This window comes from Bubalus bubalis, chromosome 12 (assembly GCF_019923935.1).
Source record: "Bubalus bubalis isolate 160015118507 breed Murrah chromosome 12, NDDB_SH_1, whole genome shotgun sequence".
In the NCBI taxonomy this organism is placed as follows: domain Eukaryota; kingdom Metazoa; phylum Chordata; class Mammalia; order Artiodactyla; family Bovidae; genus Bubalus; species Bubalus bubalis.
Genome location: NC_059168.1, coordinates 101,794,528 through 101,808,551, shown reverse-complemented (window position 1 = coordinate 101,808,551; position 14,024 = coordinate 101,794,528). Strand labels below are relative to the sequence as shown.

Sequence of the window (14,024 nt, the reverse complement as noted above, 5' to 3'; positions counted from 1 at the left end):
TGGGCCCTGCGTTTTGTGCACTTTCCATGTCTCCGCTGCTCAGGTTCTTGGGCGCTCCACAAGGGCACAGACCCAGATGGGCTGTTTGTTTTGTACCCTTCCCAAGTCCGAGCAGCTCAGGTGACCGGGTGCTTGGTGAGCTCACCGTCTCAGGTGGGCCAGGCATCTGACTCGCCTCCCCGGTCCTGGCTGCTTGGTTTCCTGGGTGTGCTACAAGAGCAGAGTCCCAGGTGTGCTGTGTGTCTCCCCTGGAGAGCTGATCAGGCTGTGACACTCCTGGTAGAGGTCAGCCATCCAGGATCCCAGGAAGACACGGTTAGCAGTTGGGAGCCTGCTCACAGTTTGGTGGAAGATGTGGACTCTGGGGCCAAGATTGAAGCAGCACTTTGCCTTCTGGCTCTGGCTGTTGGATGCCTCCCTTCGGCCTCCGGAGATGGAGGGCCGTATATGGCAGCTGGCTTGCTCTCCTGTGGTATTTGCTCACTCCTTTGTTCTGTGAGCGTGCCAGGGGTCGCTATGCAGTGTTAGAGCCTTTTGCGGGAAAGGTGTTTTTTAATTTTTTTGTCTCTGGCCATCTCATGGTTTGGGTAGCTGTCTCATACGAGCTCCTCAGAGTGTCTTCAGGACATTTGGGCCTGGACCTTACCCTAAGGACCAATGATGCAGCCTGCGCCTCCCTGCGCAGTCCCCAGTCACTGGTGGCAAACGCAAGCATCTGTGCCACTTCTCCATCTCCACTTAGAGTTGCGGTTAGGCACGTATTCTGTGGGTTTTTTTTTTTTTTTCTTGGCCTTCCAGTTACGTTGCCCTCTGAGATTCCAAAACTTCCCACAGACAGGCATGTGAGAGGGTTTCCCACTGTGTGGAAACTTCTTCACGACTCCCTCCTCAGGATGGTCTCCGTCCCTAAATCTTTTGTCTCTGATTTGTCTTTTATATTTTGTCCTACCTCCTTTCAAAGAGATTGGGCTGCCTTTCTGGATGCCTGATGTCCTCTACCAGCATTCAGAAGTTGTTTTGTGGAAGTTGCTTAACATTCAGATGATCTTCTGATAAATTTGTGGGGGAGAAAGTGGTCTCCCTGTCCTATTCCTCTGCCTTCTTGGGACCACTCCTCTCTCTCTCCATTTTTTTTTTTAATGGGTGGGTGGTATAAGTCAGTGAAGTGAAAGTGTTAGTTGCTCAGTCATCTCGTGACTCTTTGGATCCCATGAACATGTAGCAGCTTCTCTATCTATGGAATTCTCCAGGCAGGAATACTGGAGTGGGTAACCCTTCCTTTCTCCAGGGAATCTTCCTGACCCAGGGACTGAACCTTAGTCTCCTGCATTGCAGGTGGATTCTTTACCACCTGAGCTACCAGGGAAGCCCCCAAAATCAGTAAGGAGAAGCATATTTTTTATTGATAGTAACCAAATGAAACACAATTTTAAATGTGTGGCTTTGAATATTTAGTTTATTACATGTATCTGATGGAAAATGGAACACAGACCATAGAGATATGTATAATACCATGAAGAGGAGAGGGGATGATTACTTACGAACCTACTGAGAAAACTTTGACATGTACAGAATTCTCTAGCTATGAACCTAAGTAGTGGCTTTATGCTAAAACTGATGTTTCAAGGTGGTTACCTCTGGCTGGAACATTAAAGGGGAGTCACAAAAGGCCCAGCTTGTGCCTTAACAAAGAAGCTCCACCTTCTCCTTTCCAACAGAGTGTAGTTGACAGAGATATTGATGTATTTATAGCAAAACTCCACAAAAGCAATGTTTTAAACATCTCATACTCTGTGTGCTCATGTTCCTGTATCATAAAAGCCACATAAAAGTCTCTAAGCCATGTTTAGTGACTGTTTTCTTTAAATAAATCTAATATGTGGTGTTAGTACTTCTTTAGACTTCTGAATTTTTATACGCAGGAAAAAGCTTTCTAGAAGGATCACTGCATGCAGTATATTTTGTTGATAATAAGATACAGAGCACATGGTTCATTTTTCTTTTCCTGTAGGTTTTATGGGAATTAGAAACCTTACGTCTCATAAATCACTTTGAAAGATCCATGAAGGCAGAAATTGGAGATGATGATGAGTTATATATAGTAGACAACAACGGAGAGGCACAGCTGTTCGATTTCACTGGCCAAGACTTTGAAAACAAGCTTCGAGTTCCTCTTCTTGAAATACTAAAATATCCATATCTGCTTTTACATGAGCATGTCAGTGAGTATCTTGGATGTTTTCACAGTTGTATCAGTTTTATTTTAAGAATTGTAAGAATTTTGGTTATCTGTACTGAAAAATCTGTTCCTTAAATGTATAATTAGGGTACTTGGTATTTTTTCCAAACATAGTAAAGTGAATTACACAGTGAATACCATATATATACCACATAGATGATTCTACACTTGCTAACATGTAACTCTACTTGCTTTATCTGTCCATTTATTCATCTGTTCATTCAGTTAATTTTTATTCTTTGAATCTGCTTATAGCAGGGTTTCTCAGACCTGACACTGTTGACATTTTGAACTAGATAATTCTTGGTGGGTGGGCCTGTAGGATGTTACAGGAACATCCCTGACCTCTCTCCACTAGATGTCAGTAGTGGCTTTCTCTCCCTTCTGCCCTGGTTGTGACCACCAAAAATGTCTCTAAAGTAAAAGTAAATGCCGCTCAGTCGTGTCCGACTCTTTGCGACCCCATGGACTGTAGCCTACCAGCTTCCTCCGCCCATGGGATTTTCCAGGCAAGAATACTGGAGTGGGTTGCCATTTCCTTCTCCAAAAAATGTCTCTGCTGCTGCTGCTAAGTCGCTTCAGTCGTGTCCGACTCTGCGACCCCATAGACGGCAGCCCACCCGGCTCCCCTGTCCCTGGGATTCTCCAGGCAAAAACACTGGAGTGGGCTGCCATTTCCTTCTCCAGTGCATGAAACTGAAAAGTGAAAGTGAAGTCGCTCAGTCGTGGCCGACTCTTCGCGACCCCATGGTCTGCAGCCTACCAGGCTCCTCCGTCCATGGGATTTTCCAGGCAAGAGTACTGGAGTGGGGTGCCATTGCCTTCTCCAAAAAAAAAAAATGTCTCTAGATAGTGCCAAATGTCCCGTGGGAGTTGAGGGGTGGGGCCAGAGAGAGGCAAAATTGCCAGATTCAGAACTACTGGTCGGTAGTAGTTTTTAGTAATTACTATGACATAGCATATTATAACTGCCTAGATTCTGGTCCTTTGTATTTGCATTTCTTAATACAAATCTCTCGAAGATATTTTTCTGATCTGTCAAATCTAACAAAACAACAATACCTTTAGGTACCTACTACTGTATCTAGGCCATGTTCAGATTTTTCCAGTAGTTGCAGAATTTTTTTGGCAGGTTTATTTAAATTAGAGTGCAGTCAGGGACTTTGCATTGGTTGCATTTAGTTCGTGTTTCTTACGTCTTTTAATCCAGAATCATTTACTCTTACATACATGCACACACATTTTTTTTCATTGCCATAACTTTTGCTGAGACCAAGAGGTTGCCCTGTAGAATAATGCACTTCCTAGATTTTTTTATTGCTATCTTGTCATGTTATTTATTTCTCTATTCTATTTCAGTATACTGAAAAGTAGATCTAAAGATTTACTAGAGAAATCAGTTCTTTCTAAATAAATTCAAAATAGATTTTTAAACTCTTTAATAAGCCACTTTTCAAGCATTTATTAAACAGTTACCATATCCAGAAAAGTATATAAGCTTATTAGTTTTTCATAAACACACTTGTGTAGCTGGCATCCAGGTCAAGAAACAAAAAAAAACATCAACACCCCAGGAGTTCTTCTCCTACTTTTCCAGTCATTATTCCTCTTCCCCAAAGCTAACCACTGTCACTGTGATACTCTCTTGAGGCTTGATGAGTTGACTCACCTGATAGGATACATGTGTAAGTCTGTTCAGTAAACTTCTGGAAGTAATGAAGAAATTTCCATAAAGCAGTGGGATTAGGATAGTGCTGGCACAGATAGACTGATGAGAACAGTGTAGAGAGTCAAGAAGGAAACCAAGTCTATTTGGGGAACTTAGTGTTTGATGATGATAGTATTTCAACCAGTGGAGGAAATGGGGTACTCGGTAACTGAGAGTAGGACAAAATAGCCATTTGTGGATAAAGTTGATACCACTCTGATACAGAATGAAGTCCACGTGGGGTCAACATGTAGAATGCTAATGGAATTGGACCATAACGCTACTTCCAAGAAGACGCCCTCTGGAGATAATTATGCCCTGTGTGAAAGAAGATGTTTGTACTAATAAAATCTGTCATTTATAGGAATATATTATGAATTACATGATGACTACCATATATATACCACAGTCTTTCAGAAGATAGAATATTGTTCCTACATTTACACCATTTTTGCCTCAGTTTAAAAAAAAGAAAAATGAGAAACTTTTCATTTACTTACAGAGTAACCGAAGAAGCCAGATTTAGGGAATCTTGTTAAGTTGATAAGTTTTGTCTTACATTTACTGCTTTATTTTTTCTGTTTAGATGAATTATGTGTTGAAGCACTTTGCCGGATGGAACAAGCTAATTGCTCCTTTCAAGTTTTTGACAAACATCCAGGGATCTATTTATTTTTGGTTCATCCCAATGAAATGGTAAGTGTCAGTGACAGGCAATAGAAGAGGATATCTTCTTTTGTACCAATATATGACTAACTATAATAGAAGTTTTGGTGTGTACTTTGTGTAAAATATTTGCCAAAATTATTCTTTTGTTGTAAAATTACTGCAATTAAGGAGAGAGTGCTTTAGTGGGGGTGGGGGGGGTGGTCAAAGAAGAGATTTAAGAGAGTAAGGAATCCTTTTGACAGGTGATGCTCCAATTTGAAAGCCAAGGGAATGATTCAGACTTTTAATATGTTGACCTGAGCTAATGAAGGACTGTTCTCTGTTGCTTTTCTTGCCAGCCTGCCCCACTCCAAGCACATGGAAATACCACTTAAAACATTTAAGATTATTTTGTTAGTGAATGAGGTTTTTAAAAGGTGATGGAGTATGGGGAGGACAAGAAGATTAGTTCCTAGGTGCTGGACAGAAGGAGGAACGTAAGAATCAGAGCAGTAGGTAGAACAGAAGCAGAGAGCAACTCCAGAGTTTTGGAATCTGATGTTGAGCTGATGGCTGGGGTTTGCAGATTTATCACGTGGTGAGGCAGTATGTGCTGTGGGTCTGTGCACGTTGGCCTCTTAAGTTACAGTGTTAAAATAAAAGTTGTGCAGGGCAGCTCTGCTGATGGGGGGCCAGTAAAGAGCCTTTAAGTGGCAAAGAAAGAACATGTTAATGGTTTTTCAAGAAAAATGGTGATGAATTTCAGTCTCTTCTGTGCCAAACCCTAACAATGATAGAAAAAAAATTCAAAAACAGAGGAATTTGAAAAGCTGTAAAATCACACAATTCAATTCCTTTGAACCAGTAAGGGAGCACAAGCACAAAGTGATGAGTGGTGGAAACTTGTAGGCCTGGCTGGCAGTAGGTAGCAGGGGATTGAGTTTGTGCAGGATAACAGGAATTACAAGTGTACTCGACACTAGGGTAGACCCAGAGTCAAGGGCTCTGCTTAAATGAGATGGGGCCTTCCTTCCTGTGAAAGAAGATTGACAGAAAGTACCACCAGCGGCTGTCTAGGACTGGCTTTCTTAAAGCTGCAAACCAGTAGAGGAAGCTGGTCCAGCTGAGCAGCCAGGACCTGGTCCTGCCATTGCAGGCTTCGGGACTGAGTCTGCAGGGCCAGGAGTGACTGGATTCTTCACTATAGGCTTATTTTAGAGGTGAGGAAACTGAGTCAGGAGACTTATCCACAGTTATACATTCTAGTTTGTGGTGACTGGGATTTGTGTACAGGCAACCTGACTCCATAAAGTAGCCTGTGGGAGAGGCCTCAGGTTGGGCGGTCATAGACCCAGGTGTGCATTCTGGGTGGATCATTCACCAACTGTGGGACTTTGGGCAAGCCCCTCACCTACTGGGATTCCCTGGTGGCTCAGCTGGTAAAAAATCTGCCTGCAGTGCAGGAGACTTGATTTTGATCCCTGGTTGGGGAAGATCCCCTGGAGAAGGGAATGGCAACCCACTCCAGTATTCTTGCCTGGAGAATTCCGGAGACAGAGGAGTCTGGTGGGCTACTGTCCATGGGGATGCAAGGAGTTGGACACGACTGAGCGACTAACACTCAACGTGACTCCAGAGTCCTTATGCCTTTTTTTTTTTTATTTGGAAATAATTTAAAACACAGAAAATTCTCAGGAATAAAAAAAAGTAGCAAACAGTCTGTATACTCTTTATCCATATTCACCAGGTATTAACATTTCACTCTCTTTGCTCTATCTTTTGCTTTCAGTTAACTACAAAACTTTTTTGTTCTCTGAACTATTTGAGAGTAGGTTGCATATATCATGACTGTTTGCCTTTTAAGACTTTATTGTATATTTCATAAGAATAAGTATATTATAATATTATAAACTTCAGTGAACAGTGAATTTAATGTTGATACAGTAAGGTCTGTTTTCCAGTTGTGTCATATGATCCATTGTACTTAGTAGCATTTTCCCCCATACTCTGAGATTATTTTGGTTAGCTTTCTGTGATTGTGGCTTTTCATTCTGGAATCTGAGGGATTGTAATTCTTGCTGCTTCTGTCTGCCCTCTGATGGAAGAGGATAAGAGGCTTGTGCAAGCTTCCTGTTGGGAGGGATTGGCTGGATTGGCTATGGGGAAAACTGCTCTGAGGGGTGGGACCATGCAGAGTAAATCTTTAATCCAATTGTCTGCTGATGGGTGCTCCCTCCCTGTTAATTGCTTGTCCTGAGGCAACCCAATCATGGAGTCTGTAGGCTCTGAAGTGAGGCTATGGGCTCTATGGCAGGGCTGTTGGCATTCTACCTCCAAGAGGATTTATGCCAAGATGTGCCTCCCAGGTCTGCTGCTCCCAGTGCCCCTGCCTCTGCCAACCCATGCCTTCACTGGAGACCCTCAGACATGCAAGGCAGGTCTGGCTCAATCTCTTGTGGGGGGCCACTGCTCCTTTCCCCTGGGTCCTGGTACACAGCGTTTTTCTTGTGCTCTTCAAGAGTTCTGTTTCCCCCCCCAAGTCCTTGCCGAATGCCAAGGTTGGGAAGTCTGATGTGGGGCCTAGAACCTTTGCAACAGTGAGAGAACTTCTTTGGTATTAATTGTTCTCCGATTTGTGGGTTGCCACCTGGTGAGATTGGGATTTGATTTTAATGTGTCTGCAGCCCTCCTACCATATCCTTGCAGCTTCTCCTTTGTCCTAGAAGTTCCTATAAGACCTTCTAGAACTAACACCCAAAAAAGATAACCTTTTCATCTTAGGGGCCTGGAATGGAAAAGTAGGAAGTCACGAAATACCTGGAGTAACAGGCAAGTTTGGTCTGGGAGTACAAAATGAAGCAGGGCAAAGGCTAGAGTTCGGCCAAGAGAACACACTGGTCATAGCAAACACCATCTTCTAACACCACAAGAAACTACTCTACACATGGACATCACCAGATGGTCAATACCAAAATCATATTGATTATAAACATGTCAGCAAATTTGGAAAACTCAGCAGTGGCCACAGAACTGGAAAAGGTCAGTTTTCATTCCAGTCCCAAAGAAAGGCAATGCCAAAGAATGCTCAAACTACCGCACAATTGCACTCATCTCACACGCTAGTAAAGTAATGCTCAAATTCTCCAAGCCAGGCTTCAGCAATACATGAACTGTGAACTTCCAGATGTTCAAGCTGGTTTTAGGAAAGGCAGAGGAACCAGAGACCAAATTGCCAACATCCGCTGGATCATGGAAAAAGCAAGAGAGTTCCAGAAAAACATCTATTTCTGCTTTATTGACTATGCCAAAGTCTTTGACTGTGTGGATCACAAGGAAAATTCTGAAAGAGATAGGAATACCAGACCACCTGACCTGCCTCTTGAGAAACCTACATGCAGGTCAGGAAGCAAGTTAGAACTGGACATGGAACAACACACTGATTCCAAATAGGAAAAGAAGTACGTCAAGGCTGTATATTGTCACTCTGCTTATTTAACTTACATGCAGAGTACATCATGAGAAACGCTGGGCTGGAGGAAGCACAAGCTGGAATCAAGATTGCCAGGAGAAATATCAACAACCTCAGATATGCAGATGACAGCAACCTTATGGCAGATAGTGAAGAAGAACTAAAGAGCCTCTTGATGAAAGTGAAAGATGAGAGTGAAAAAGTTGGCTTAAAGCTCAACATTCAGAAAACGAAGATCATGGCATCTGGTCCCATCACTTCATGGAAAATAGATGGGGAAACAGTGGCTGACTTTTTCTGGGCTCCAAAATCACTGCAGATGGTGATTGCAGCCATGAAATTAAAAGATGCTTGCTACTTGGAAGGAAAGCTATGACCAACCTAGACAGCATATTCAAAAACAGAGACATTACTTTGCCAATAAAGATCCATCTAGTCAAGGCTATGGTTTTTCCAGTAGTCATGTATGGATGTGAGAGTTGGACTGTGAAGAAGGCTGAGCGTTGAGGAATTGATGCTTTTGAACTGTGGTGTTGGAGAAGACTGTTGAGAGTCCCTTGGACTGCAAGGAGATCCAACCAGTCCATCCTAAAGGAGATCAGTCCTGGGTGTTCATTGGAGGGATTGATTTTGAAGCTGAAACTCCAATACTTTGGCTACCTGATGCGGAGAGCTGACTCATTTGAAAAGACCCTGATGCTGGGTAAGTTTGAGAGCAGGAGGAGAAGGAGATGACAGAATGAGATGGTTGGATGGCATCACCGACACAATGAACATGGGTTTGGGTAGACTCCGGGAGTTGGTGATGGACAGGGAGGCCTGGCGTCCTGCGGTCCATGTGGTCACAAAGAGTTGGACACGACTGAGCGACTGAACTGAACTGATATATTCCTTGCTGCCGAAGACTGAGAAGCTCTTTACAGTCAGCAAAAACAAGACCTGGAGTTTACTGTAGCTTAGATCATGACTCCTTATTCCAAAACTCAGGCCTAAATTGAAGAAAGTAGGGGAAACCACTTGGCCATTCAGATATAGTGGTTATGATGATACAGTAGAGATGATGAAGGATTCAAGGGATTAGATCTGGTAGACTGAAAAACTATGGAAGAAGGTTTGTAACATTTTGTAGGAAGTATTAACTAAAACCATCTCAAAGAAAAATGCAAGAAGGCAAAGTGGTTTTTCAGGGAGGCCTTTACAAATAGCTGAGAAAAGAAGTGAAAGGCAAAGGAGAAAAGGAAAGATAAACCCAGCTGAATGCAGAGTTTCAGAGAACATTCAGGAGATAAGAAAGTCTTAAGTGAAAAGTGCAAGGAAATAGAGGAAAACAACAAAATGGGAAAGACTAGAGATCTTCAAGAAAATTGGAGATACCAAGGGAAAATTTGATGCAAGGATGGGCACAATAAAGGACAAAAACAGCAAGGACCTAACAGAAGCAGAAGAAATTAAGAAGAGGTGGCAAGAATATACAGAAGAACTGTACAAAAAGGTCTTAATGACCCAGATAACCACGATGGTGTGATCACTCACTTAGAGCTAGACATCCTGGAGTATGAAATCAAGTGGGCCTTAGGAGGCATCACTATAAACAAAGCAAGTGAAGGTGATGGAATTCCAGCCAAACTATTTAAAATTGTAAAAGATGATTCTATAAAAGTGCTGTACTGAGTACGTCAGCAAATACGGAAAACTCAGCAGTAGCCACAGAACTGGGAAAGGTCACTTTTCATTGCAGTGCCAAAGAAGGGGAATGCCAAAGAATGTTCAAACTACTGTACAATTGAGCTTATTTCATATGTTAGCATGGTAAAGCTCAAAATGCTTCAAGTTAGGCTTCAGCAGTATGTGAACTTGAGAACTTCCAGATAGATGAACAAGCTGGTTTAGAAAAGGCAGAAACCAGAGGTCAAATTGCCAACATTCATTGCATCAAAACATCTACTACTGCTTCATTGACTACACTAAAGCCTTTGTGTGGATCACAACAAACTGGAAAATTCTTAAAACGGATGGGAATACCAGACCACTTTACTTGTCTTGTGAGAAACCTGTATGCAAATCAAGAAACAGCAGTTAGAACCGGAAATGAAACAACAGACTGGTTCAAAATTGAGAAAGGAGTACATCAAGGCCGATGTTATCCCTCTGCTTATCTAACTTATATTCAGAGTACATCATGCAAAATGCTGAGCTGGATGAATCAGAAACTGGAATTAAGGTTTCCTGAAGAAATATCAGAACCAGATTCAAATTGCCAACATCCGCTGGATCATAGAAAAAGCAAGAGAGTTCCAGAAAAACATCTATTTCTGCTTTATTGACTATGCCAAAGCCTTTGACTGTGTGGATCACAATAAACTGTGGAAAATTCTGAAAGAGATGGGAATACCAGACCACCTGACCTGCCTCTTGAGAAACCTACATGCAGGTCAGGAAGCAACAGTTAGAACTGGACATGGAACAACAGACTGGTTCCAAATAGGAAAAGGAGTACGTCAAGGCTGTATATCGTCACCCTGCTTATTTAACTTCTATGCAGAGTACATCATGAGAAACGCTGGACTGGAAGAAACACAAACTGGAATCAAGATTGCCGGGAGAAATATCAATAACCTCAGCTATGCAGATGACACCACCCTTATGGCAGAAAGTGAAGAGGAACTAAAAAAGCCTCTCGATGAAAGTGAAAGTGGAGAGTGAAAAAGTTGGCTTAAAGCTCAACATTCAGAAAACGAAGATCATGGCATCCGGTCCCACCACTTCGTCGGAAATAGATGGGGAAACAGTGTCAGACTTTATTTTTCTAGGCTCCAAAATCACTACAGATGGTGACTGCAGCCATGAAATTAAAAGACGCTTACTCCTTGGAAGGAAAGTTATGACCGACCTAGATAGCATATTCAAAAGCAGAGACATTACTTTGCCAACAAAGGTTCGTCTAGTCAAGGCTATGGTTTTTCCTGTGGTCATGTTTGGATGTGAGAGTTGGACTGTGAAGAAGGCTGAGCATCAAAGAATTGATGCTTTTGAACTGTGGTGTTGGAGAAGACTCTTGAGAGTCCCTTGGACTGCAAGGAAATCCAACCAGTCCATTCTGAAGGAGATCAGTCCTGGGTGTTAATTGGAAGGACTGATGTTGAAGCTGAAACTCCAGTACTTGGACCACCTGATGGGAAGAGTTGAGTCATTGGAAAAGACTCTGATGCTGGGAGGGATTGGGGGCAGGAGGAGAAGGGGACGACAGAGGATGAGATGGCTGGATGGCATCGCTAACTTGATGGACGTGAGTCTCAGTGAACTCCAGGAGGTAGTGATGGACAGGGAGGCCTGGCATGCTGCGATTCATGGGGTCGCAAAGAGTCGGACACGACTGAGCGACTGATCTGATCTGATCTGAAGAAATATCAACAGCCTCAGATATGCAGATGATACCGATCTAATGGCAGAAAGCAAAGAGTAACTAAGAGCCTCTTGATGAAAGAGGAGAGTGCAAAAACTGGCTCAAAACTCAGCATTCAGAAAACTAAGATCATGGCACCTGGTCTCATCACTTCATGGCAATTAGGTGGAGGAAAATGTGGAAACAGCGACAGATTTCATTTTCTTAGACTCTAAAATCACTGTGGATGGTGACTGCAGCCATCAAATTAAAAGATACCCCTTAGAAGAAAAGCTATAACAATCCTAGATAACGTTTTAAGAAGCAGAGACATCACTTCTGACAAAAGTCCGTATAATCAAAGCTATATTTTTCCAGTGTCAGATACAGATATGAGAGTTGGACCATAAAGAAGGCTGAGTGCGGAAGAGTTGCTGCTTTCAAATTGTGCAGGAGAAGACTCTTGAGAGTCCCTTGGACAGCAAAATGATCAAACCAGTCCTACAGGAAATCAGCCCTAAATATTCATTGGAAGGAGTGATGCTGAAACTGAAGCTTCAGTACTTTCGCCACCTGATACGAAGAGCTGACTGACTCACTGGAAAAGACCCTGATGCTGCAAAAGATTGAGGGCAGGAGAAGAGGGCAACAGAGAATGAGATGGTTGGATAGCATCATTGAGTCAGTAGACATGAGTTTGTGCAAACTCTGCAAGATAGTGAAGGACAGGGAAACCTGACATGCTGCAGTCCATGGGGTTGCAGAGTTGGACATTACTTAGTGACGGAACAACAGCATGGTGCATTAGTCTCCTTTGATTTGGAACATTTCCTCAGCCTTGTGTTTTTTTGTTTTTTTGGCTGCTCTGGTCCAAAATCACTGCAGATGGTGATTGCAGCCATGAAATTAAAAGACACTTAACTCCTTGGAAGGAAAGTTACGACCAACCTAGATAGCATATTGAAAAGCAGAAGATACTACTTTGCCAACAAAGGTCCGTCTAGTCAGTTCAGTTCAGTCGCTCAGTCGTATCTGACTCTGCGACCCCATGAATCGCAGCATGCCAGGCCTCCCTGTCCATCACTAACTCCCAGAGTTCACTCAGACTCAGGTCCATCGAGTCAGTGATGCCATCCAGCCATCTCATCCTCTGTTGTCCCCTTCTCCTCCTGCCCCCAATTCCTCCCAGCATCAGAGTCTTTTCCAGTGAGTCAACTCTTCGCATGAGGTGGCCAAAGTACTAGAGTTTCAGCTTTAGCATCATTCCCTCCAAAGAAATCCCAGGGCTGACCTTCAGAATGGACTGGTTGGATCTCCTTGCAGTCCAAGGGACTCTCAAGAGTCTTCTTCAACACCACAGTTCAAAAGCATCAATTCTTCGGTGCTCAGCTTTCTTCATAGTCCAACTCTCACATCCATACATGACCACTGGAAAAACCATAGCCTTGACTAGACAGACCTTTGTTGGCAAAGTAATGTCTCTGCTTTTGAATATGCTATCCAGGTTGGTCATACCTTTCCTTCCAAGGAGTAAGCGTCTTTTAATTTCATGGCTGCAGCCACCATCTGCAGTGATTTTGGAGCCCAAAAAGATAAAGTCTGACATTGTTTCCACTGTTTCCCCATCTTATTTCCCATGAAGTGATGGGCCCAGATGCCATGATCTTCGTTTTCTGAATGTTGAGCTTTAAGCCAACTTTTTCACTCTCCTTTTTCACTTTCATCAAGAGGCTCTTTAGTTCCTCTTCCCTTTCTGCCATTAAGGTGGTGTCATCTGCATATCTGAAGTTATTGATATTTCTGCCAGCAATCTTGATTCCAGCTTGTGCTTCCTCCAGCCCAGCGTTTCTCATGATGTACTCTGCATGTAAGTTAAATAAGTAGGGTGACAATATGCAGCCTTGACGTACTCCTTTTCCTATTTGGAACCAGTCTGTTGTTCCATGTCCATTTCTAACTTGCTTCCTGACCTGCATGTAGGTTTCTCAAGAGGCAGGTCAGGTGGTCTGGTATTCCCATCTCTCTCAGAATTTTCCACAGTTTATTGTGATCCACACAGTCAAAGGCTTTGGCATAGTCAATAAAGCAGAAATAGATGTTTTTCTGGAACTCTCTTTTTTTTTGATGATCCAGCAGATGTTGCCAATTTGATCTCTGGTTCCTCTGCCTTTTCTAAAACCAGCTTGAACATCTGGAATTTTACAGTTCACATATTGCTGAAGCCTGGCTTGGAGATTTTTGAGCATTACTAGTGTGTGAGATGAGTGCAATTATGCGGTAGTTTGAGCATTCTTTGGCATTGCCTTTCTTTGGGATTGGAATGAAAACTGACCTTTTCCAGTCCTGTGGCCACTGCTGAGTTTTCCAAATTTGCTGGCATATTGAGTGCAGCACTTTCACAGCATCATCTTTCAGGATTTGAAATAGCTCAACTGGAATTCCATCACCTCCGCTAGCTTTGTTTGTAATGATGCTTTCTAAGGCCCACTTGACTTCATATTCCAGAATGTCTGGCTCTAGGTGAGTGATCACACCATTGTGATTATCTGGGTCATGAAGATCTATTTTGTACAGTTCT

General features: G+C 42.8%; 1 protein-coding gene across 9 annotated transcripts in view; it reads left to right on the top strand.

Annotated features, from left to right (window-relative positions):
* SETX (senataxin) overlaps window positions 1–14,024 on the top strand; it is a 104,258-nt gene that overhangs the window by 21,522 nt on the left and 68,712 nt on the right. For all 9 annotated transcript variants that reach the window (XM_044926478.2, XM_044926477.2, XM_044926473.2 and 6 more), the window contains 2 exons: window positions 2,012–2,222; window positions 4,534–4,643. In XM_044926478.2, the coding sequence (XP_044782413.2) occupies window positions 2,012–2,222; window positions 4,534–4,643 (321 nt within the window). The remainder of the gene's footprint in view (window positions 1–2,011; window positions 2,223–4,533; window positions 4,644–14,024) is intronic.